This window comes from Chroicocephalus ridibundus, chromosome Z (genome assembly GCF_963924245.1).
Source record: "Chroicocephalus ridibundus chromosome Z, bChrRid1.1, whole genome shotgun sequence".
In the NCBI taxonomy this organism is placed as follows: domain Eukaryota; kingdom Metazoa; phylum Chordata; class Aves; order Charadriiformes; family Laridae; genus Chroicocephalus; species Chroicocephalus ridibundus.
The window spans coordinates 46,882,743-46,909,459 of record NC_086316.1 but is presented as its reverse complement, the minus strand read 5'-3'; the positions used below and the strand labels follow the sequence as shown (position 1 = coordinate 46,909,459).

At 42.7% G+C, this 26,717-nt stretch overlaps 1 protein-coding gene across 3 annotated transcripts in view; it reads right to left on the bottom strand.

Annotated features, from left to right (window-relative positions):
* LOC134508516 (transient receptor potential cation channel subfamily M member 6-like) overlaps window positions 1-16,128 on the bottom strand; it is a 52,712-nt gene extending 36,584 nt beyond the window's left edge. For all 3 annotated transcript variants that reach the window (XM_063320249.1, XM_063320250.1, XM_063320251.1), the window contains exon 1: window positions 15,931-16,128. In XM_063320249.1, coding sequence (XP_063176319.1) covers window positions 15,931-16,116 — 186 coding nt within the window. In that variant the 5' untranslated portion in view covers window positions 16,117-16,128. The remainder of the gene's footprint in view (window positions 1-15,930) is intronic.
* Between the last annotated feature and the right edge of the window lie 10,589 nt (window positions 16,129-26,717).

Here is a 26,717-nt window from a genome sequence, read left to right as displayed (position 1 = left end):
AATTTATTTCCGCCCCTCACTAATAAACATAAAAATTATTTAGAGGATCTGTCAAACACATGTACGATGGAGGAATTGGTAAGTATGAATCAGAACTGCTTAAAGGACTGTACTTTCCTTCTGCCAGAAGAATAGAAAATGGCAATCTTACTAAAGCTGTAAGTGGCAAAAAAGGCAAGATTTTCTTTTTACCTGGAAGAGGCAGTTGATTCCTTCTCTTATTATTCTCAACAGAGCTAATAATAGATTCACCCTGGTTAGATGTTTGCTGAGCTAGGACTACAGCGAAACGCAAAAGCAAGGGAGTAAAGACTAGACCTAGCATTCAGAGTGTGTATCAGACAGCTTTTTTTCCACTGGCCTCCTGGGACATTGTGAAAACTGTCTCAGTGAAGCCTGTTGCAGCCGAGTAAACTCAACCGTCACTGTGGTACACAGATTTTTTTCAAAGAGCCTCACTGTGAGTCTTTGAACCTCTTTCTCTTCAGGTCTATCAGGATCAAACTCCCTCAAAGGAATGACAGTTTTTGGATGCTGAACTTTGAAATCTCTGGGACTGAATTTAGTAAACACTGGAAGCAAAGGATGGTTTTTTGTCATCAAAGGGAACTACCCCCACAGTGAAATATACAGTGGATAGATGTATTATCCTAAAGAGTAAAAACAAGTATATCGACCATTATTCTCTCATTGTTTCTCTTGTTCATCTCACTACCTATAAATCATGGGTATGGATGAGGAGCCAACTGAGAGTTTATGGGCCAGGATTAAAGGGAGAGCAGGTGACATTACAGTGGGGGCCTGCTACAGGCCACCCAGCCAGGAAGACCAAGTAGACCCTCTATAGATAGATAGGAGCAGCCTCATGTTCACAAGCCATGGTCCTCATGGGGGACTTCAACCACCCTGATATTTGTTGGAGGGACAACACAGCAGGGCACAAGCAATCCAGGACGTTCCTGGAATGCATCAATGGTAAATTCCTTCTCCAAGTGATAGAGGAACCAATGAGAACAGGTACCATGCTGGACCTTATTCTCACTAAAAAGGAGGGGCTGGTAGGGAATGTGAAGCTCAAGGCCATCCTTGGCTGCTGTGACCATGAGAAGGTGGAGTTCAAGATCCTGAGGGCAGCAGGGGGGAGCACAGTAAGCTCACTACCCTGGTCTTCAGGAGAGCAGACTTTGGCCTCTTCAGGGATCTGCTTGGTAGAGTACCATGGGATAAAGCCCCAGAGGGAAGAGGGACCCAAGAAAGCTGGTTAATATTCAAGGATCACCTCATCCTAGCTCAGGCTTGATGCACCCCAACAAAGAGAAAGTCAGGCAAAAATGCAAGAAGGCCTGCGTGGATGAACAAGGAGCTCCGGGAGAAACTCAGACACAAAAAGGAAGCCTACAGAGGGTGGAAGCAAGGGCAGGGAGCCTGGGAGGAATACGGAGAAATTGTCCAAGCAACCAGGGATCAGATTAGGAAAGCTAAAGCCTTGTTAGAATTAAATCTGACCAGGGAAGTCAAGGGCAACAAGAAAGGCCTCTATAGGTATGTCGGTGATAAAAGGAAGACTAGGGAAAATGTGAGCCCTCTCCAGAAGGAAACAGGAGACCTGGTCACCCAGGATATGGAGAAGGCTGAGTTGCTCAACAACTTTTTTGCCTCCATCTTCACTAGCAAAGGCTCTAGCCACACCTCCCAAGTGGCAGAAGGCAAAGGCAGGGACTGGGAGAATGAGGAATTGCCCACTATAGGAGAAGATCAGGTTCAAGCCTATCTGAGGAACCTGGAGATGCACAAATCCATAGGACCTGATGAGATGTGCCCGCAAGTCCTGAGAAAACTGGCAGATGAAGTTCCTAAGCCACTATCTATCATATTTGAGAAAAAGTCGTGGCAGTCTGGTGAAGTTCCCGCTGACCGGAAAAGGGGAAACATAACCTCCATTTTTAAAAAGGCTAAAAAGGAAGACCCAGGGAACTACAGGCCGGTCAGTCTCACCTCTGTGCCTGGCAAGATCATGGAGCAGGTCCTCCTCCTAAGGCACATGGAAAACAGAGAGATGACTGGTCGCAGCTAACATGGCTTCACTAAGGGCAAACTGTGCCTGACAAATTTGATGGCCTTCTACGATGGGATTATGGTATTTGTGGAGAAGGGAAGAGCAAATGACATCATCTACCTGGACTTGTGCAAAGTGTTTGACACTGTCCCACACAATATGCTTATCTCTAAACTGGAGAGACATGAATTTCATGGACAGACCACTCACTGGATAAGCAGGGTCATAGTGGCACAGTAGGGTCTTCGTTTATGATTAGGGATACAAGGCAAACAGTAGTCAAATAATAAACATTGACTCCTTATTCACTCATGTTTAAAAACAATTGTTCCTCTGCAAAATGTCTACCCTGTAAAAATACTTATGGTTAGTACTTGTCTCCATATTTATTTGTAAAATGTGTCTTTTGCACAATAACTTAGAAAAGAATTCAATTCATGACAATGCCAGTAATTCAACTTCTTGAGAGTATTGCTGGGAGCATTTTATGGATGGAGTTCAGCAATAATTCTTATAAAAGAAAATACCTCTCTTTTATCACCTGAATGGAATTATGAGCCTTAATAAAGCAGGTCCATCTGATGGTTTTTCACTTCAGCTTCATATCGCTACATACCCCCACACAACCTCCCAGCTAGTCAAACAGTTATGGAGGGACACGAGCTGCCTGAGTGAACTATCAGCTTGTCAGCAACTGGGGACCCAGCTTCCACCAAGACTAATGGGAGTCCTAGCTTTGGTTTTAATGTTACTCTGAAACAGGCCCCCACTGACAAAGATGAAAGAGACCATTAAAAGCAGTTTGCTGGTATTGGTGACCATGTGTATTCTGGAAGCAACCAATTGATCTGTGTCCGGTTCAGCTTTGAATGAAGGAGTAAGAGCGTGGAAGATCCTCAGGGCTGGACAGAGCACAGGCATGCAAGAAAATTATTTTAGAAAGAGACCTACCAAAGACAAAGTGGAAAAATTAAATCCAGAGAAAAACCTTGGAAACAGTGAAGCAAATTTCATTACCTGAGGGCAGGCACACACTGCTCTCAAAAACCTTTCAGCAGTATTCTCATTAGCAATCAGTATTGTTTCATGCTTTCTAAACCACTTTATTCTAGTTATTTGAGCTACCAAGCAAAACAGTGAAATGTTTCTAATACTACGATACCCTGGGACTCTGATTTTTACCCGTTAGTATTGCTGGTAATCGGTTTTCAACCAGAACTAGGGAATAAAAAAATCTTTTTAAGTTATGGGATGCCTTGGATAAGAATGAACTTTACTAAACTTTTCATGAACAGGAAAGGGTGTGAAAGATGTCGATGAGCCTTACAGCATTTGCTGAGGCAACATGCTCAGCCTTGTGAGAGAAGAACAACATCCAAACTGCTGTAACTCAAATTTAGTAAGAGGACAAGCAGTTCAAAGTCATTTTGAGCAAGCTGTTGGCATTGCAGTCTCAGGTAGCTTCCCTTGAGCTACTTTACCTCCCACGTGACATATTCGGGAAATCAAGCATTATCTGGGTATCTTTCCAGGTGCGAAGGCCAGCACTGGAGAGACACTGCCCAGCGTAACAAGGAAACATCACATCAGGAACCAACAGCAAAACATGCTGACAGCTGAGCAAGGCACTGGCATTCAGCTAATCCATATGTAAATACACTTGAAAAGGGGTGTCAAAGAACTTCTCTCCAAAGCCCAGTGTTCCTCATCATAAAGTTCCACAATACAAGATAAAAAACAAATCAGTATTTTTAAAGGGGGCAGAGGTCATCTGGTATACAACAGCTGTTTGGTCTGGTTATCTCAAACCAAAATAGAACTTAACAGTCCTCAACGATGGCAATACACTGTGTGAGTTGAAGTTACAACATCTAATATGGGAGATGAAAAGGCTCCCTGTCTACTATCAGCTTCTTGAACATCTAAGCTGTCTCCTAAAAAAACATACTTTGTTTTACAAAAGTATCTTTTTTTAGATTTTGGAGGACAATTGGGGGTTAAGACAAAAATATCAATGCTTAAAATTCTGGATGTTTTTTGTATCCTTTTTCAATTTGGTCCAAAAGCGTCTGTGTTTTTCTGCAACGGGGGCAGTAAGGGCAGCAACCAACACATGCCACAGTCACAATGGGTTCAGCTCAAGGTCCAACAAAGCCGATGTAAAATAAACCCTATAGCTTTATATCACATGCCATGAATCTAACCTTGCTACTACAGAGGTCACTGAAAAAAAAAATCCTATTTATTTCAGATGAACAAGATCACGATGAAATTTGTTTGACTTTTGAATCTTGAAGCAGCAAGGATGCACCTCACCCAGTGGTGCAGAGGCTCCCCAGGCACAACACTCATCTCGGTTAACACCACCTCAGGATTCTCAGTAAATAAGACCGAAAACAACATTTCAAAGTGCAATGGGTACAATACTGGGAGTTTTCACCCTGCCCTGCAAAGAAACGTCAATATCTTCCCATGCAGATATTTCAACATTAATCTTCGCTTCTTTACATAAGGAGCTTGCTGCAGTGTTGCCTGTGCTGCGCCCTTTCACCTCCTTGCTCCCTGTAATTTTTACATTTAAGAGAACAGTACTTAGATAGCATATCATCCGTGCATGATCCTGATGAAGCCTGTAACTTTAACATTTATTTTCATCTCAAAACAATAAACATGTTGTTTGAGTATAGCAATATAGCAAAAATATAGCATATAGCAAAAAAAAGAATATAGCAGAAAACATCATTTGCAAAGTCCACCATTTTTTTCTTTAATGAAGCTCCTGAATGGATGGTACTACTGAAGAATATATAAATTGAAATTTCAATTAACTGTAGGAAAAAATAAAACACAAGACTGTATCACTGTATTTCATCTTGTGCAGCACAAATTTCAAAACTGAAACACTAAATTTACCATTATTCTTAATTTTATATCAGATTAAATCTTCACTTAGTATGTAAAATGTACACCATAACAATAACATTAATTTCTTAATCTAAGGCTTTACTTAGGTTTCTAAGATAATTGCATAATCAGGAAACAGGCTTTAAACCTTCATACTTTTTACAGTGATCCATAACTTCAGGGATGGGCGAGTAAAAACAAAAAAAGACTTCTGAACTGCTGTTTGTTTGTTCTTGGTTCTTAGCTTTGTAAATGACGTCTGTAACATGTTTTATAAACTCAGTTTTTTAAAACTCTGGTTAACATTTCAAAACTTTCATAATTTAATTGAACTTCAACAACAAATTAAAATTTCTTCTGTCACTACAGTGAGGTACGTATGCTTCGGCCAGCATCAACCCATATCCTTTCTACCACCAAAGCCTACAGGAGACAAAAATACACCTATGTGCTCCTTTTCACTGGAAATTTCTGTTCTGATATACAGAAGACCTGAAGCCAAGTTTATATTGCAATTTTCCTTCCAACTTTCCTTCCAGAAAGTCTGAGACCTTTGTTTGGGAGTTTGGCCGTCTCATTTCTTGCCAGTCTGAGGATTAGGATTGCTGCTTATACTTCCCTGCCACAGAAGAGGCTTTGGAGATTTCTAGACTGATTTAGTCAATGAAGTGGCAAGAGTTTGGCTGTGAAATTTAAGGCACATGAGTAGTTTTTAGAAAACTGCTTTTAATCACTTCTCCAATATCTTTAATGTCTGAGATCCTTGCATAATATGGTATTAAAGGGACACTGTCAGGTCAAATTTGGTTAAACATAAGTAATGTTCAAGGTTTCCAGAAGTAAAGAGAGATCAGAGCACAAAATGTAGAGAAACACCTGCACCACTCATTTCTTTAAAATCCTTGCTGACAGGGAGCAAGAGCAGACAAAGCCTAAAAACCCAGCCTAGGACAGAGGTCATCTGTTCTCCGAAATCCACCAGCGAGGCGAGTGACCGTGCCACCGTCCCGCCGGGGTGACCGAGCAGGTAAGCAGCGCTTGGCTCACCAGTCGCAGAGGACGGGGCGACAAAGCCCCGCGATCACCAACGGTACCAGCACTCGCACTGATTCCGCCAGTGCAAAAGGGGGAATGCTTCAATTTTCACTGCTGCTTTCTCCTGCCCCAGCCCACCCCACCCCCTCGGAAAGGACTTGCCAGAGTCAAAGCTTTTCCGATGCACTGCACCAATTAAACACTGATAAGTAGGGGTTAACGTGCATTTGTCCTGCTCCGGAATTAGCTTTACTAAACCAAGATCTGCAAGAAACATTCAGTCCCTTCAAGACCAGACAATAAGCACTGTTCATTGGTTGAGTACCAAACTCACGAAAACTAGGTTACGCTGCCAATACTAAACAACAAATTTTTAGTACCTTTAGCTGTACTTAAGTCCCCTTTGGGGTAAAAGGCACAGATACACAGAGCTCCTAAAGAAACTGCATGCTGCTCCAGACACTGTTTAATTCCCTGCAAAGGGAAATTAAGAGGCACACATCTCTGTGTCAGAATAATTTCTTCCATTATTGAAATAAAACCATTTATCGGACAAAACAGCAGCAACTGCCTTCAGTGATACACTGTAGATCCATCCAGACAGGGGCAGGTAATGTGAAATCATATGACTAGCCAGTTTAATTACCAGGTTAGTTCACATAGGCAGAGTACAGTTGTGCTGAAACCTAGCCAAAACAATCAAATAATAAGTCACTTACTGAAACTGCAACAAATTTGTACTGATAACAGAAAGCAAAAATTTCTGTCTTGTGTCTTAGCAAAAACACTATTTCAAGAGCTGGAAAGTGCTGCCAAGCACCGTAACTCAGCTCTGCACGCACTGTGTGTGTAGTGAATCCACCACACACAACCACTTTTCTATGTCACTTCTCAAGAATTTGGGCTTTCCTAAAGATCTTAACTATTGGAGCTAATATTTTTACATTGCTGAGCAGGTTTGGCAGAATCTTATCCAAAAAAAAAAAAAGAAAAGTACAGTTGCACATCATATATCTCTTTTTCTAGTTAAAAAACTGTTTGTTAGCCTCAAAATAATTAGATGAAAGCAAATACTCATAAATAGCAACAGATAATCCTGGGGCTAATAGATTTGCCTCAGGACTCCTGTGTATTTATACAGCGCCTGTAAAGAACCTTTACTGATGACGGCAAGAAGTAGAAATATCCAAAAAATCCAAAAGTGATTTTCAGTGCCAGGGAAGGAGGGCCCCTTTCACCATTTTCAGGTGAAAGCACACCTGTCCGTGTAGCGCAGTGTGTGACCAACCCTTACTCAAACACACAATGAGGGGAGGGAAAGAAGAACTTCCCCTTATTACAGCAACTGCGAGAATCTGGCCTCACAGTGCCCTAAGACATCTTAAACCCTTTTAAAAATTAACTCCACATAGAGCAAGTCACTTGCAAGAACACTAGGCACCTGAAATGCAGCCAGAGTTCTTGTAAGCTAACCCTCAAGACTATTTCACAAGAGCTCAGCCTATAAGCACGTTGGTATCTCTCGAACCCTTACCCCTGGAAACGCCTCCCGAGCTATAAAAGCTAAGGTGGACCTGCAGGTGTCATCAGTTTATGCATAATAATTCTTCAGTGAAAAACAGGACTTCAGCAGTATTTCTGCATCCCATGGTAAATTACTGCCAGCATTAAAGAGATTTCCAACTTAACAGGCTGTCTTGCATAAGCTTTCCAGGGCAGGAACTTTCTGGTTCAGCTTCCATTACATGCATGCTTCTGGTATGAAGTAATATAACAACTGATTGTAAAAAAGAACACCACTTTGGACCTACATAGGGTAGAAGTGCATTGTAAAACTCCAGCATCTTGTGCAATAAAATATGAACGCAATGTGAGGTTTTCAACAAACTCTCAGGTCTTCTAGAATTTCCTTGTGTTCAGTACCTAAAGGGGGCCTCCAGGAAAGATGTGTAGGCACTCTTTATCAGGGAGTGTAGCGATAGGACAAGGGGTAACGGTTTTAAACTGAAAGAGGGGGGATTTAGATTACTTTTTAGGAAGAAATCCTTTTCTGTGGGGGTGGTGAGGCACTGGAACAGGTTGCCCAGAGAAGCTGTGGCTGCCCCATCCCTGGAGGTGTTCAAGCCAGGCTGGATGGGGCTTTGAGCAGCCTGGTCTAGTGGGAGGTGTCCCTGCCCAGGGCAGGGGGGTGGAACTAGGTGATCTTTAAGGTCCCTTCCAACCTGAACCATTCTATGATTCTATCCTGTCAGAGCACAACAGCCTTGCTTTGTAACACAGACGTGCTCTGTTTCCCCTCACCTCCATCACTACAGTACATCACAACGGTATCTGTTACTAACCAGAATCTTTTGCTTTTCCAATCTTTCTTACCTACTCCTTTGCCCAAGCGTCCACGACTCTGCACATCTGTGGAAACACTGCATTATAAGTAACTGGATTTGCAAGAACATTTTCATCACCACATTTTAAAAAGACTTACGAAAATATTGTGCAAATAATTTAATTCGAATGCTTCCACTGTTGTTCACCGGTTTGCCATGCCCTATTATAAGACAACTATCAGTTAATCCCAAACTGCCTTTGCAGGCAGACTGCAGATTCAATAGCACTGAGAAGTTGTTTTATTTTCCCCTTTCGAAGATAATATATCATTTCAGGTCACAGCAGAATTTCTGTGATTATTTCCTAGTAATTAATTCAAACGCATCCACTGTAAACATATTCTCAGGTCTTCGCTGATACGCTACCTACACTAACAGAAGTCACCTGTGCAAGCAGGGTAGATGCAGACCAAAGTCAGAGAGGGATAACAGAACTTGTTAGAAATCTTCAAAATCTTCAGTCATACTAAAGAGAGACTTTATATTATTTTCCTTACCACAAACGGAGCACGTCAGCTTCTCAGAAGTAAATAAATTCCATCTTCAACCAACAGCATGCTATGGCATTTTCTTTCACATTTAATCAACTGCACTTAAAAGCTAAGTATGTATGCCTAAGTGCTTTTCTGGATTGGGGCCAGAAGGCTCACAAAAATGTTTCCAATATTTGGATCCCAAACTTAGCCAACAAAAGGAAAACCCTTTGACTTCAACATGCTTTCCAAAATGTTGCTTCTGATCTCAGAGTAGACCACGCAAGACAATTGGAAGAATATTTCTGAATGCAAATATTCTTCAGCAGGGTCATGACAACAAAACACAGGAAATAGTAAATACAAAATTCTTTCCTTGTCAAAGAAGTTCCGGCTTGACGCCCGGAGCACAGAGCTGCCAACAGCCCAGGCTTCTGCAAATCATCTAAACACAAGAAATCTCAAATCACAATTTATCTTCCTGAGTCCTGTCCTTGAAACAGGGCTCAAAAAACATGGCTAAAAATCCTATATGGGCATCAGACATCTGCAAATTACTTAAAAAGAGGTCTCTGGGTCCTTTCCCCAACTAGAAATGACAAAAAGTCTCTACAATGTGAAACATAATTTGGCCTTCCACCTAAAATAGGCCACTCCAAAACCCACTGCTCTAGAACCACAGCGATTGCTGAGAAAGTTTGGATATGGTTGTTTCATAACTGTGGGCCATACGTGTAATGAAAAAATCCATGCCCAAAGCTGATGGCAGCTACCGTGCTAAAAGTTGACACTTGTCCTACATTGCCAGCATTAAAATACAATATAATACCATGTATCATCTCCTCTTGTAAAGCAAATTCAATGGTCAGCAAAAAACGTGGATTATTGAACAACCTAGATACAGATAGCCATCCCCTATGATCATCCAAGATACAGAAAGACATCTTCTAAAGATTTTAATTGAGGGAGAACGTCCAAACTGCAGAATAAATTGTAAAAGACACATGAAACTTGTGGCAAACGAGAGCAAGCACCAGTAATAGAGCAAGAAATGGCAAATTAATCCAAACTGTATTTGTGAAGTGTTATAAACCCTCAAGGGTAAGAATGGCCTTAATTTACTGTGTTTCTTTCAGAGATGAAAATTGCAGGGTTTCCTGAATGAACACTCCTGTCTGTCTAACCGACAATATTTTGGAAGTTAGCAGTACCATTCATATCCCAAAGAAAACCAAACATTTGGTCTTCTTTTATTAACTAATGCATTATAATCAGAAAATTCCACCAATTCAAGGCACATTACGTGACCCCTTTGAGATGATCTTGTTGCAAGTTATTTTAAAGTGAAAACTGAGGCAGCCATATGAAAATGATGCTTCAGGTGTATTATTCAGAGGGTCAATGCAGTGCTTCAGGTCTTGCTTAGATTTCCACTGTGGGATCAATGGAAGCCAGTGCTGCTTCTTTCTCCAGCATTTGGTGCTGGCAGAGGGGTAATCAACTTGCTATTTTTGAAACTGGATCTCACCTACCCGGCACCCAGCAACCACAGAGGGTCAACCACCCAATGGTGTTAAAAACGCATTCCTCCATCAAAGGATTCAGAATTATACATCACAGAGCTCTTCCCAGCTTAAACCAGGAGGAGGAAGAGAAGAAAATTACCTGCTGGTAAATTTCAGAGCTCTCTTTTATTTGTTTTATGTTTTCACAACAAAGGGATTAATATTGACTAGAGAGGTGACTCTCTGAAGACAGGATCTATCTGAAGTATCTAAAATGGAAAACAAAGGCTGTTTGCAAATTCAGCTGGAGGAAGCGTGAAGGGCCCCAGTAAGTCACAGCTTGATAACCATCTGTATTAAACTGTAATACTATGAAGTTTAAAGGATGTGAGGGACCCACACAGCTCACCTCTGGAGCCATGTGACTGTTCACTGTCACCCCTGACAGCACTGCTCTTTTTGCTCCATTGCCTGTCACGCACACCAATAAAATCTTCATGGGCTTGACAGCTGCGTACAGCAGCCCTCACACGCGCTGCCTGCCAGGCAGACTGTCACGGGACTGAAATCACATTTTCCAAAGCGAGAGGGAACACAGCTCGGGTGATTTCTGAGGGGGCTGAAGGTACGGTCCCACCTCTGTGTTTCCCACCCGGCCACAGCTCACCACTCTCCTCAGCTCTGCCCACCCCACTACCTTACAAAATAAAATAAAAAATAAAAAACCCAAACAAAACGATCCTGTCTTGCTTTTAAATGTAAGACATACCATTAACCCACCAAACGCCGCAGACCTAGAAACAGCCGCCTCAACACAGCTGGAAGAAGAGCCAGCCATGGCCTGGGAGCAGCTCCTGGGGACGGAAATGTCCTCCTGCCCCTTTGCCACAGAGGCCACCTGGGCACACCCTCGGGCTCTCCACCGGGTCTGTCCGTGCCCTCGGCCTCCTGTGCCAGGACGCAGCCTGCGACTTCAGCCTTAGCACCGGGTTTGTTGCCCTGGAGGTTGAAACAGCAGCCAAAGGGACCCCCAAGGCTTGGGCTTCCCCGGGGCCAGGCAGCCAGGAGCAGCTGGGCTGCAAGGGACAACCTGGCAGCCATCGCCATTGCCCTCCCAGCACTGAGCCAGGATGCAGCTCCTGGCCCCCACCACGCCAAGCTGCTCCACGCCGCTGCCACCTCCTCTCCCCCTGGGGTGGCAGCCCCAAACCCCAAATCCACGCAGCCTGCCAACAGCACACCTTCCTCACCAAGCCCCCAGGCTGCCGCTGTGTGGGGCAGTCTCATGAGCAGCACCAGCACGACGAGGGGTGCAGGGGCAAGGAGGTAGCTGCAAGGCTGCTGAGAGGGATGGGGTCACCAGTTACTGCCACCCAACCTTTCTAAAATGCTGGTGAGCTGGCGGGCAGAGGGACAGATGTATTTCAGCTGCATTTGGGATGTACTGGCAGAAGCTCCTCTACCCCTCTTTGGGTGTTAAACTGCACCAATATAATGTAAATAAATGCAGTAGTTTGTAGCAGTTGGACTGCGATCAAACCTGGGATCGTCCCACCCCAGCCAGGCTGGTCAAAAATCCACACCTGCAGTCGGACCACAGCAATACAGCCAAACACCACTGACACCGCAGTCACAACAGGCTACCAGACCTTTACAGATATGACCGAGCCCCTCATCACCCCTGTGTAATCCCTGGCACTACACGGCAGCTAGGAAAACACTTTTATAATGAAAACATGTTGGTTTTTGACACCGTGGGGCTGGCACCTAGGTGCAGCCACAGCTATTTACCAAGTTCCAGACCATTACACCCGAAACCACCAAAGGCTGGGAGGTGAGCGTCTGCCCCATCACAGGTTCATTATTACCGACAAGGCTGAAGAGGGCTGAACTCAATTCTCGTCACTGAGACTTAATAATCAGGAAGAAACAGAAGCACGCATTTCATTAGCAACCCAAGGACATTTGATTTGGAAACAGTGACAGGATCCTCACACCCCCTATGGATTTTAAAAACCCCTTTTCCTGACTTGCATTTATCAACACACAGCATGACAGCGTCCATCTCCTGTCCTGATGAAAAGAACAGCAAGAAACCACAGAAACTGTTCTTAGATGACTCCTTCTGTTCCCGTACGACGGACAGATGGAACTGGACAACTCAGAGCAGTGCGTACCAGCAACTGCACTACGCCAGAGATGCAAAACAACACCCGGCCCAAGGAAAGGATGAAGACAAGCGCTTAATAAATCCTGCCTTTCTTGCAGCTTAAGCACTTTGATTAGAGCTGTGGCCCCTCAAAGTCTCTTTTATTTCAGGACTGGCAGCAGAAGGTGCAAGCAGCAAGACTGAGGTAAAACGTTAGAGATAAGAACATAAAACAAAAGAACTGGTAATTCAAAGCATACAGAGCGGATCACAAGGGCTCACCAAGTATGCATGTCATGCAGAAATATGTTTACCTATGCCAAGAATCAGGGAAGCTGTACACAACCGTTGATAGAGCCAGTCTGAAAGCAACACCGAGGGAAGACCAAACCTTGCTAAATCATGGCCACCTCAGCCTCCTGTTGTGCCGTGAACTGCCTGAAGAGTCTCAAACTCATTAGTGCCATTCTCATAAAATTCCATTACCCAGCTTGGACCTACCACCTCCCCAGACAGATAGCGCTGGAAAGCCTATAAGTCAGCTTGCTGGGGGACACATGTGGGGGTACCCACCTCTTCAGCTGGCGTGGTGCTACTGAGTGAAAAATAAATTTAAGATTAACTGAGCCACGAAAAGGCAAGATGAAGGAGTGACTTATTTAGGAAAAGAAGTAGGAAGAGTATTGCACATAGTTCACGTAGATTTTCCTCCTGGGAAGGTTCCATTAAGCCTCAGGAGATGTAACCAGGTTAGATCCACACTGATGGACACTGTAGATGGGATACAGGAGTCCAGCATGGTCTGTGCCATCTTATTGGTAACACTAGTCACTTTCAGAGTTGCGCTGATAGCAACGTGAAGGGATTGACCTTCTCTTCTTACCGACGAAGCCTTCCCCTGGCCTTCTATCCTGTACCGCAACCCCACTGTAAAGACAATACTGTAAATTGAGGACAGTTCTGGCCCCATGACCATTAAATCGTGTTTTCTGTTATCTCTGGGCACCCACCACTGTGGCTACGCAGAAGCGAACAAGAGTTCCTTGGGATGACACAGGGGTGACGTGCTGCAGCTGCCCGGCCCCTGAGGTTCTCCACAAACAAAGTGGCCACGATGTACGCTGAGTTTCACTGGCCCCAGAGGCACCTACACTCTTACGTGACAACAACATTTTTGAAACGGCGACCTAGGCACATAAGCCGTTCAGATGCCTTTGAAAATGCTACCTGCAGCCCAGAGCAGGCTACTGCGTGCCCCGCACACCATTGCGTGCATGCGGGGACAGACAGATGTTTACTGAGTCCTCTTTTTCCTTTACGAGCTGCAGAAATTTTAAAGTTGCCTACTTTCTGCTCTTTTAAAACTACAACATGACTTTTTGCCATCCACTCAGGTGGTCACAAATTGCCGGGGGAGGGGGGAGGGGAAGGTTACAATTATTTTATCTGCTCCCTGTCCCTACAACAACAACAACAACAACAACAACAACAACAACAACAACAACAACAACAACGAGAAGTGCAGGCGGAGCTCAGAGAGCAATGTCTCTCTCTGGTACGGTTCCGTACAATCCTTGTTTTCTTCCTGATACTGGTTACTTCCAGGGACAACACACTTCAGCACATTCTCTGTTGAGTAATTTCGGTGCCCCTGGCCTTGTAACAGCCAAAAAAATCTCCCTTATCAAGCCATAAAACGATTGAGGAAGCTTAGGCTCCTATTTGCTGCTTATCATGTTTTTTAATAATGCTTTATAAGCCTGTTACTACTTGAAATAAGGTTGTTATGGCATAATATAAACTTATCAAAGAAAAGCCTGTAAAGAGATTTCACAACTTCAGAGCATACTTTTCATTAAAAAACGCAACGATGGTGCTTCCTTAAACTCATTTTAGCCTCACACCATTATGAGTTATAGGTAATACTACTGTTCCCCTGGGAGGTCCAAAATACACTAAATCTCCAAAAACTGGCCACTCCATTTTGGTACCAAGAAAAAGAGTTTTTGGTTTGACTTCAGGTGTTCAAAACTTAAAACAGTAGCTCATTTTTTCTTAAGCATACAAGCAGATACTGCATACTTTGAAAATTATATTCACAAACAGCAATACTCAGAATATTCCACTGTAAACATGTTTCTTATATCAGCGAGGCTATCAGAAGTGGATACATTAGGTATGTTGCTACAGCATGACCTGTGTGAAATAGCATCCAGTCCCACAATTTTATGTACAGTAGCAGAGCTCTGATCTTAAAACTCCAATATCTGAATCACACACGTTTCATTTTCAAATTTAAAAAAAAAAAAAAAAAAAAAAGGCTTCACTCAGCATCATGGGGAAAAGAAGTCAAAATTTAGTAGAGCCAGAGGCACTTTTCTTACATGTTACATCTAACTGTTGCAAACCTCATGGCATTCAAACAGCATTACCACAAAATCACCGTGTGGTGTCCTGCTCCTACCATGGACAATCCTTTTTGCTGGAAGCCTTTCATGGCCACGAGAATACAAGCAGGTGCGTGTGTATATAAAATCACTCAAGTCCACATCTGCAGAAGCACAGGGGGCAACAATCAGCAGTAACACCGGAACGTCACATCACCGACAAAACAGCCCCCTGTAGCCAAAGTTTTCCTCTTTGCCGTCAGGCCGACAGATCTGCTCTCTTCCCACGTCACCTGGACTTGCAGATGAAGTCTGGTGCCATTTACTGATGTGCTCAAGCACCGCTCATGTCTCAGCGAGCGCCATGAATACCACTGGGAAACGAAGAATCATAGAATCATAGAATGTGTTGGGTTGGAAGGGACCTTTAAAGGTCATCCAGTCCAACCCCCCTGCAGTAACCAGGGACATCTTCAACTCGATCAGGTTGCTCAGAGCCTCATCAAGCCTGGCCTTGAATGTCTCCAGGGATGGGGCCTCCACCACCTCTCTGGGCAACCTGTTCCAGTGTCTCACCACCCTCATTGTAAAGAACTTCTTCCTAATGTCTAATCTAAACCTGCCCTGCTCTAGTTTAAAACCATTGCCCCTCGTCCTGTAGCTACATGCCTTTGCAAACAGCCCCTCCCCATCCTTCCTGTAGGCCCCCTTCAGGTACTGGAAGGCTGCTATAAGGTCTCCCTGGAGCCTTCTCTTCTCCAGGCTGAACAACCCCAGCTCTCTCAGCCTGTCTTCATAGGAGAGGTGCTCCAGCCCTCTCATCATCTTCGCGGCCCTTCTCGAAGAGGGTGTCTCAGTGCCGTGCTCTGGTGACAGCTGCCCCATCACGCCTCTCCCTCGGGCCAAGGGGGCTTTGGCCCGGCGGAGGACAAAGACCATTACCCCTAACTTCTTCCCCAGCTCCTCCGGCAGCTGCCCTCTGCGGGGCATCCGGCAGCCCGACCCCCCTCGGCACCCCGACCCGGCGCCGCCCTCACCTGTGGGGCCACGGGTTCGCGGCCGCCCCGGCGGGCTGGGCACGGGGGGGTCCGCGGCCGCCGCTCCTCCGCCGCCGCCGGGCAGCGATCGCGGGGCGGGTGCCGCCAGCCGCCCCCTCGCCAGTCCCGGCCGCCGCGGCAGACGGAGCCCAGCTGGGAGAGGAGCACGTCCCGCCAGGCCGCCATGCCGCCCGCCCCGCCGATCCTTGCCCCGCTGGCGGAGCGGGCGGGCGGCGCCTCCGCCGGGCGCGGCGGCTCCCGGGGCGCCGGCCTTTACCCCCGGCTTTTTAGTTATTTATTTGCTCGGTTGCTTGGTTGTTTATTTGTTTCCCCCCCCAGTATTGGAAGGTGGATGCCGCTGCAAAGCAGCAGGTGAGGTTTTCCGACGCGGGACAGCCGGGTCATTTTTTAGGGTGTTGAGAAAATAAACTCGTGGTTTAACTTAAGGTTACAGCACTCAAGAGCAACCCAAGGGGAGAAGGTCCAAGAGGAGACCAGCAATTCTTTCTTCAATTATGAAGACTTGAATCACATTTAATTGACACATCATTGCAAAGCAAAAGGTGAAAAAAAGAAACCGTAACAGGGTTACAGCTCCTGGGCGTGAACAACTCCACCTGCCTACAAGAAAACCAGTGCGTGACCACTGTATTAATTAAAACCTTCGTGAAGTGGTGAAATTTGGATATAAACTCAAACTTTTGAACGCTGAGGTTCTTGATCTTCCTGTTCTGCTTCACTTACCTTTTTTATCACTTTTTCCACGCTGACAGAGAAAACCCAAAAGAGGAACCTCAGCACCCCTTCAGTCTGCCGCAGGGTTGCAGCCGTTGAACACGCTGAGGACCACAGCCATGGGGCCAAAACAAGCACCTGCAGCAACTATAGCCAGTTGCACCCAATGTGGACTAAGACAGCACACATACGCCATTCTCCCTTTATTGTGAGTTTCACTTTGTTTCCAGTTTCCTCTATTTCCTCCAACTTGTCTCTTAAACCTCACTTTTCTTTAAATCTGCATTTTCTTTTGTCCCAAACTTACCCTCTTCCTATAATCTACTCCAGCCTCTAGTTCTTTGGTATCTCTGCCCTGTCCTCTCATCCGCTTCCTGCCTTTTTTTTTATTTTATTTCACAGGTTTCAGTTGTGCCACTGTATTGCCTGTGAGGTCCAATGTCCGCCCGCCTCTGGATTTTATCTTTCTTTCCCATCCACTACTCTTTCTAGAGGTTTCTCTCATTTTCTGGTCTCTCTGTTTCTAATTTTCCTGCCCAGCCAAGACTCAACTTCCTCCATAGTGCCCAGCTCTCCCTCCTCCTCCACTCCAGGAGAGCCCTGCCTTCGGACCACGCTGTCTCAGTGCAGAAACCCAGGAGCAAAGCCTCTGAGAGCACCAGGCAGAAGGTACTCCCACTGTCAGGTCAAGCACCCAGGCTCAGCGGCACCCCGAAAACCAGTGCAGAAAAGTCTGCTCAGCCCTGGGACATGCCTCAGGGCCTTTTGAAGCATTAGCTGTTAAACTTAGCAGTGGTTTCACAGAAAGTATTCTTTCTAAGACAAGGAGGATAAGAAAACTTCTTCCAGTCTCCTCCCAAATGTAAATTTCTGCTTCTTACACTGATGCTATTTTGTCTTTAGACTTCTTACATAGTAGGCCTTAAAGAAAGTATTACAGCTTCCAATGACAGAATGCACTGCTAGGAATTTTAGCGGGTGATGAACAGCATGTTCATTCTTTCCCTAGTTACACCTTTTTAGATCTTAAATTATTTTCAATTACATTTTCTCAAACAAGTCATCCTGAGTCCGCACAGAAACTTCCAGCACAATTTGCTAGTTTCACCATGTTTATAAATGAAAGAAAGAAATGTTCTTTTAGTAATACTTATCAGTCACTGTTACCAGGCCTTTCTTCATATGAATCCGAACCCCATAAGAAACCTGAAACACAGGTATCCCAGCACATGCAGATGCTCTGGACTTTGACTGGAACATAGCTAGGTGTACATATTCCTCTGACTGCAAGCATTTTCTTAATTCCAAATTTCTGCCATTTCTTTCCAAGTTGTGCATCCTCTTTCAGTTATGAGAAACTCTCAGCTTTCCCTGGAATCAAGAGTCGTCATTCGTAATCTAATATGAAGACGTAAAAATCTGTTCTGCAAGGCCATACAAACCAATTCTCATACTGCAAATTCTCGCACCCCAATTCACCAGCACTTCACTGATATGAAAACACATGTGGTGTGTTTTATGACAGATATTTTAGTAGTTCAAAGTCTACATAACTACCATGTACTTTTCATCCTGTTATTTTTAGAAATCATAACTGCTGAGATGTCATCTCCTGCAGTCCTACTACAGAATATCAATCCTATTTCTACAGACTTACCTTAAGATCAGCGCTGTCTTGCTTGTCCATCCTTTATGCTTCTTTTTTTCTTAAGTCCTATATTCCCAGTGTCTAAGCGGTCACTTCAACAGCAGTGCAGCCAGCTCAATTCTTGGATGCCCGTTAGGAACAACACTTCATACCTCCTGCTTTTCACGTCCTAAGTAAGTGAAATGCAGACATGTCAAAGTATGACTGCATTAATTCTTGCATAACCTTCCATTGTTTTCCAAGTCCAAAAATCTGCTACCAAAAAGCGATCTTAAAGGAGGATAATACACTTAACAGAAACTTTTACCAAAACAGGAATGGCTTTGTTTCTGTTGTGACCATAGAGTGCCTGCAGAGGCGCAGCATCCAGATACCCACTCTGTTCACTGTGTTCTGTTAGAGCATACCTCCTATCCAGCAAATATATTAAGATGGTTTTTTCCGTCAACCATGTTTAATCAGGCAGGCTCTATTAAAGGAGTGTCCAGATTTTGGAATGAAAACGCCAGAACTAATCTACATCTTATGCACTGGAGGGAACTCCCAGTTTCATTGTTTCATCATCTACAAACACACTGAAGACACTGAATTTCGTAAGACTATCTACAAACTTTTACCTTTGCCTTAGTGCCCTAGCAGATCTTCAAGAACTGATGAAGCAGCAAAGAGAGGAGCAAGGAACGAAAGTGCTAAAGACTGCTTCTAGATTTCTCCCCTCATTCCATATCATCAAGAAATCAGCCTGACACAAGGCTGATTTACCTTTAGCTTCCAACATGAATAACAAAGTCTCATAAATTAGTCCAACACTGAAGGCCAGCAACAGATACGCTGAACACACCCTCCTCAGATGATGACTGTTTCAGCTATGCTTCAGCACGCTGTGGAAAGGCACCACAGCAGATTATTTTTCATTACAGCCCACAACTTAAATCTTCCTTTTTACCATGCAGGTTCTGGACTAGAACAGAACAGAATCTTCTGCCTTGGTCTTCCCCTTCAACTTACAGTGCATAGAGGACTCCTGGAGTGAGCTTAAGTCATCCTTTATTGCTTATTTCACAGTATGTGAATATGCAATGATTATTCCAGGTCTGATTGATTGTAGTAAATCTTCCCTCCTGCTGCCCACTGCATGCTGATATTACAGAATCACAGAATCAGAGAATCATAGGGTTGGAAGGGACCTCTGGAGATCACCTAGTCCAACCCCCAGACACTGATATTAGACACTGATCTGCCAACAAAGGTTTTTCCAAGAAGGAGAACACAACTTCTCTCATCACAAATAAACTGATTTTTTGATTGAAGTTAAGGATGACAGAACCCAGGCAGGCACGCATATAAATGTCCATCAGCTACATGATAGATGCACTTCAACAGGAGGCAAGAACAAGGACAGTCTTGAACGCTGAATTACACACAGCCAGGATGCCACGTGTTCCTACAGTGTTTTTTTAATCAGATCGTTCAGTAGTTGTGACAAGTAGTTATTGATATCTGAACATGGCTCAAGATCCTTCAAGATAGTTCAGACATTGTATTTGCATGAAGAATTATTCAAAGTCAAGAGGACTGCAGAATTTATTCTATGAGAAAAACTGGCTTTTTAAAAGTTTTAATTGAAGTCTGTAAGCAGCCAGGAATGTAGTGGGGTAGGTTTTGTCAGCTTGATGGTCACAGGCACAAATACCCAACCATCAATTCTGCCGAAATGCATTCTGTAAATACCTTTGAAGTCAGTGCAGACCCAAAGAACAAAATGTTTGTTCTCATTACCACCATGAATAGTTTCTGCGCTTCTAGTGATAGTCCCGTGAAAACCAGCACATAGTGCTTCCTCAGGTAGGACACCACTGCCCACAATTGAGAAGTAACATTTCAGATGGTGTCATTGGTCTCTGCTACTCAATTGTCATAATAGAGGTATGGAAATGAGTGAGGAAGGCCTAAGAGGACTCCGTGTAGGAGTGTGTTCTGCAGCTTTAAGACGTAGTAGTCTCCATCTCTTGAGAAGAAACACTTCACGGTGACAGAGAAGCACAATGTACTTTTGTAGGGCAACAATCATGGAGGCAAGCAGGAGGAAAACGCAGGATCGAAGGATAACCCCTTCAGCTGCTCTTCTTACCTCAGTATTAGAGACTCCTCAGATTATATGTGTAGCTAAACAGTAACACCTTAAAAAAATTTCTAAGTTTCTGAGGAGCTTTTCTTGAGTGTTAACACAATCCCTGCTTCTAAGAATAAAAAGTCTTTAAGGGTTTTGTAGAATAGTCTCAGGGAACACTGTCTCTCTCCAGTTTCCTCTGCCGTTCCTTTTATCCCTCAGGCTGGCTAACAGATTTTTCAAATGTGTCATCTTTCAGAGTACTCCTAGAAAACGTGAACTCTGACTGGTCAGCTCCCTGGCCTGGGTCAAATGATAGGCATATGGGTTCTTCAATGAGGCTTTCTTCAAATGTGACCCCAGAACTTTCAAATCCTCATGTTAAAACAATTTTCAAAATCTGTTAATTTCTTTCCCACCATTTTCCATACCAGAAACAATACACCCTTCTCACAGGAACCATACACAAAGTAGAACTGGGGGTTTGGAGGTTTGTGTTACTATTGACACATGCCAAAGGAAATGCTTCAAGCTTTAGAGAAAAGGAGACAAACAAAAAACCTCCTGCTTGAGACTGAAAAAAAAAAAACCCAAACCTTATGCATATGACCTCTTTATTTTGAACTAATCTAAAACTGTTTACCTAAAAATTAAACAGGGACGAATGTACAGGGAGTGCTGTGCTTCACAAAGGAAGAAGGAATTCTGTCCTGTAGTGACCCGTGGCTAGAGGCAACAGGAAAACCTGAAGACACTTATTAAGGTGTCAGTCAAGCACCCTGAGCACACGCTGAATTCGTCTGTACAGAAGACTTAATGACAGATTATCCAGTGTAAGAAGATGGGCTGATTCATGCAGAATAGTATTGTCCCAGGCCAGTCTTCCAAAGGCTGGGGGCAGCTTAAGGCACATCCCTGTTCACGTGACACTGTGCGTTTAAGGTATAATTGCTGACTGCTCTGCAGGCGAGTCCAAAACACTTGGCCGTTTGGTTTCTGGGGCTGTGCTGGCAATTGTGGATTTTGGGCAAGGGCTCCTCATGCGGCACAGCCTGATGGCAAGGCCACGGCACAAGAGGCAAGTGACCATACAGATTCACCCTATGAGCTGGATCTGCTCTTCAGGGCATGGCTTTGACCAGTCCCCACTGAAAGCAGCAGGCAGTCAATGGCAGGCAGAAATCCCACAGAAAAATACTGAGATGCGAGTGTGAGCTAGGCAGGGTGCTGTTGTGATTATTACTGCTTCCAGGCTGTGTTTTGAGGAGCTATCACATAGTACATGACAGAAACGCACCACATGGTGAACCTTCAAACTGATTAACTTGGCTGTTTGTTGCTGGCTGGTTAAGTTTCACCTTTAGGTACCTAGATTTCTAAGAAGAAAGCAAAGTAAATTAAAGCTTACTTCTATTCAGCAAATAAGTTTATTTTGGATTTCTCCTCTGGGCCAATCATCCCATTCAAAAACAACATTCTTCTGCTATGACCCAGTGCCTTAGCCTTTACACAACTTTTATACCAATGCATTTGCCAATTGCTATATTGTGTTTTTAAATGGTAGCTTTTAACATAACAGTGATCAGTACTGGCAGCTTAAATCGTTCTCTAAAATACTGACCTCAAATGAAAACACCTTATGTATTTTTTCTTTCTGAGGAAAAACTGACCAGCCTAGGAAAGGAAATGAGTTTGGTTGCATCCCTGGATCAAAGTGGTATATGTGATTATTTTTTTGAAAATGTATTATGTGATCAGATAGACTTATTTTTTTTTTAAGAAAACACACTAAAAATACTGTTAATTGTTTCCTTGACTACTTGAGTTTTAAGATAAAAAACAAGGACCTGCTCTTGCAAACAGAGTTACTGCGCATTACTGTGGGCTGTCCTGAAAGCATGAAAAGAAGCACATCGCATTTAGAGAAACTCCAAGTCAGAATACTGCAACTCAAAAAATCAAATTCCACTGCTTTAACCTGTAGTACAACAGTACCACTGAAATACAGACACCTTCAAAATCATATCTTGAAAAGGCAAAGTGTTTCTAATTTTCCATACTGAAAAGGAAAATCTAATACTGCACTTTTATCACTCTTCTAAGTCAATGATGGACACTGGTAATTGCTATACAACGTGGTCTAAGGAATTTGAGTAAGAGCATTTTGATTGATGAACTCATTATTGCAATGACTGGTCTTCGTAAATTAGCAATTCTGGCCTCAGAATAATTCAAGACCACCCAAACAAAGATAAAATGTGAATCCCAAAAGGGTTTGAGATTGGAATAGTTAGCACTGACAAATCCAGGGTATTCACAGACAAGCTGCATGATATAAATGGGGGAGAAAGGAATGCATTAAAATGCGGGTACCAGAATCTGTCTCATGGCTCAAAATAATGAGAAATAAAGATAACGGGGAGCCTCTTGTACCTTTTATGCTATTTGTCGGCATAAAAGCAAGTAGGCACTCTCAGTACCTATTTGTTTGACTCACTGACCAAGCTGTATCCTTAAAGCACTTTGGGCATATGTGCATTGTATGTATGGACTCTGAGAAGAAAAACCCCAAACATATTGGGCATCAAAACCATCATAATTTCTCTCTGAAGCCTTGCCATGTCATGGAAATTAAGGCATTTTGATATTTACACTCCAGGTTTGATAATACTATTAATATCCATAGTATAAATACTTTTTGCTTGTTAGCCATACCTTTCCCTCTCATATCATACCACATTTCACAATCACACTTTAGAATTATTTTTATGGCTTCAATTTAAACAGTGAAAAGCTGTCTTTGGTGTCTCCGTATTTGCACATTACACATTTGGAAATACAGAGGTTTGCCTGAAGTAGATTTTCCTCTTTTCAATCGCAGGTTTCTCCAATTCCTAAATGGTAAAAACAGAAAAACTATTGAGGGATACACAGATGCAACATGCTGTGCTTATTTGATAAAAAAAAAAACCATTGCAGTTTACAATTGACAATCATGAAACAGTAGGATTTTGGTAGCTTACTTTATGCCAAAGTAGTTCTTACATAATAATTGCCTTTTATGCAATCGGAAGAAAAATTGGTTTTTTAAAATGCCAGGAAGTAAAAGAAACTGAAAGCAATTTTCACAGTCTGCAAGTTGAAGCATCAAAAGGAGATATCCACAATACAGCATGAGGCTTCAGAGAGAGGATATTTGACATTTAGAGCAGATACAGTGGAATGAATTATCGTGTGTTCCAATTTAATTAGAAAAGCACTGTGCACTGCTCAAATGAGGGACATGACAAAATTCACCTATGTAAGAGAAGAGTGGACAGACGTGGCTCACTTCCATTCATAGCTCTGCATGAAAAAAACTTTGCTCTGGCTTTCACTTCATTGAGGATAGTACAATGCTATTTTTGCTTACTTTTCTCTCTCTCATACTTGGTAAACCATTTATTTCATCATATTCCAATCCAAACATGAACTCTCTGGGTATTCATATAAGAATACTGGTAAAAATTGTAATGTTTAGCCTGTCCATATCCCTTCTTTCAAAATTCACTATTATAATAGAAGAAAAAACAAACCCAGGAAAACTACCATCCACCACAATCATTCTTAAATGCAAAATAAAATTAGAAACAAAAATTGACTTTGTCTTCATCCTCCTTTCACAATTTTTCCCCTGGGAATGGTAACATATAAATAATAAGAAAACTATTTTTTCCTTCAGCAGTGAAAAAGTTACAATCTGTATGGCTTTAAGAAAAGAAAAAACAATTATTTTTAAGCCCTTAGAAGTGACTAAGAAGTCATGAATGCCGTTTTTTTGACCAAGAGCCTTTAAAACATACTTATTAATAACCAACGACTTCACTTGAAAATGAAGTATCAATAATTAAAATTTACTGTTTGCTGCATTAACATCAAATTCTCTAATACAAGAAGTTTTAAATAGGAATTTTCAGTAAGCAAGCTTTTAATAAGACTACTTGAAAAAAACTATTTGAAATTTCCTCATACATTTCTAATATACTGTTACCTATATGCCAACATTTAAACACTACTTCATGAGTTAGTTTCTCAGGAATTAGCACTTACCTTTTTCTTCCCCATATTTAAGAAGTACATTTCAAGTAGCCTTCAACCACCGACCGAGGTTTCCATCCAACATACAGTCCGATAAAGCTTGCTTTCCAGTTGTAACTGATGGAAACAGTGCTGAGCAGTGACAATGAATTCCCATGTGTTAAATTGGTAACTTTTTTCTTTTTTTTTGGCAGGGGGAAGAGAGAAACAAGAGGTGGACCAAAAATTCTTCACAAAATGTTTTTACTCCAATTATGCTGAAGATCTCATGTCACCTTTTAATCAGGAACTTGTGACTTGATCTGCCTTTATTTATGTATCACGGTAAGGAAATGATTAACATTCATGATGTCACTACTCAAATTTTCAGTAGCAGTTCAGAATAAAAGCATGCTCAAAACATTTTCCAGATTCACTGTAGTTTACTGGTTTACCGTGTATGTGTATTGCCACCTAGAGAGTCAAGGTTATAACTGTAGGCATGGAAATAATTAAGCCAGCCCAAGCACACTAGCTATTTTGACACGCTTCTTTGACCATAAGCTTTGCTATACCAAACAATTAGCCCATGCAGTCGAACATCTCCTATTGCAACTGCCATCAGCTACTTTCACATAAATAAATGTGAATTCCCCACAACAAATCCGCCATAAACAGATCTAGCTGCCAAATGCTGGACAGCAATTACCTTTGGTGCCACCCGGAAACATACATTTGCACTCTTCTTATTTTCAACATGAACGATCCTGTGGATTTTCCAACTACCTTGATAGATAAGTGTGTACTTTTTTAACGTCCATCAAATTACTGACTTTGCCAACAGGAAAAAACATCAAGCAGTAACAGTCAAAACACTGAAAAACCCTAATAAATTTACTGTTGATCACCATATTCACAGTGTTGTATATGTTGCTGTGCTGAAGATGGAGCCAATGCTGAAAATATTACTTCATGTCATTGCTCTGTTGGCTAACTATGCCTGCGCTCAGTTGCTATGCTACCTCATCATCACCTGTCTTCCATTCCCCACTTTCTTCTTTCTAATTTCTTTCTACCACAGTTTACTTACCCAACACATGGTCATTAATGCAGCCTGTTTTTCATAATAGTTCTTCACTTTCCTGATTTGAGGAAGCTTTAGGTTTCTCCTGGAGGCTTACCTATCTTAGGAACCATAAACATAGTACAGGCCTTCCATAAACACAAATCAGAACATGTAAAACAGGCTTTAAGTTTAGAAGGAGACAGGAAATTTACAAAGGCCGGCACGCTGATAATATTACTTTGCTGTTTATATCTGCTCTGAAACGTATTTACCTCCAGCATTTCACTTCTCATTAGAATGCCCATACCTTTACTGTCCTCCTTCCAGATACAACACCCTTACCAACCTGGGTTGGTATCTGGGTAGTATCTAGATGATCTCTGTGGTGACACTGTACATTTTCTTACTCCTTTGACAGTGGTTCTTCCTGTCACTGGAAGGACAGGAACATTTTAGGCAAATGAGAGAAACATTTTAGACAAAAGCAAACACCCAATTACCTAGAGAGAGTATAAACAATTTTTTTTTCTGAAAGTTTAAGAACATATCAAATGAAGATCATCAGTTGGTAGGTATTATGCTACTCCTGAGTTGAGTAAAATTTGTGCCAACATTTTGTTATTTCAAAAGAACATTTTCTTCTCACTGGATATGAATGCACATGCAAATTAAAACATCTTTAGTTTACTTATAGTTTATGCACAGCCCTTGAACAAGAGCTCTCTAGAAAAATGGAATCAGAAGTCAAGACCAGTGTTTTGGTAGCCCACAGGGTCACATGGTATACAGAGACACCAGACACTGCGCAATGACATGTCTTGATCACACCTTCTGACAGCTCTAATGCTAAGTTTATGTAACCCATCATTACTCCCCTTACCTTGCCCAGCCTTTTGTATAACCCAAACTCTCAGACCCATTACAGAAAGTTTTCCAAGGCTTTTAAATTTGCCTCTATTTGCAAACAGATGAATGGAAAAAATTAATCAGCTCAGCAAACACTCTGAAAGTAGCCATAACATTCCAGCCCATAACCCAAAGCCCACGACTGGAACAAGCTAAGAGGAAAGTGCTTGCCTACAGCATAATTGCAAATAAAGTAAACATACGGCCTACAACATAGTGCAAGCTTGATTTGTTTTAAAGAACTTTTTTATTTTGTATGGAAAAGC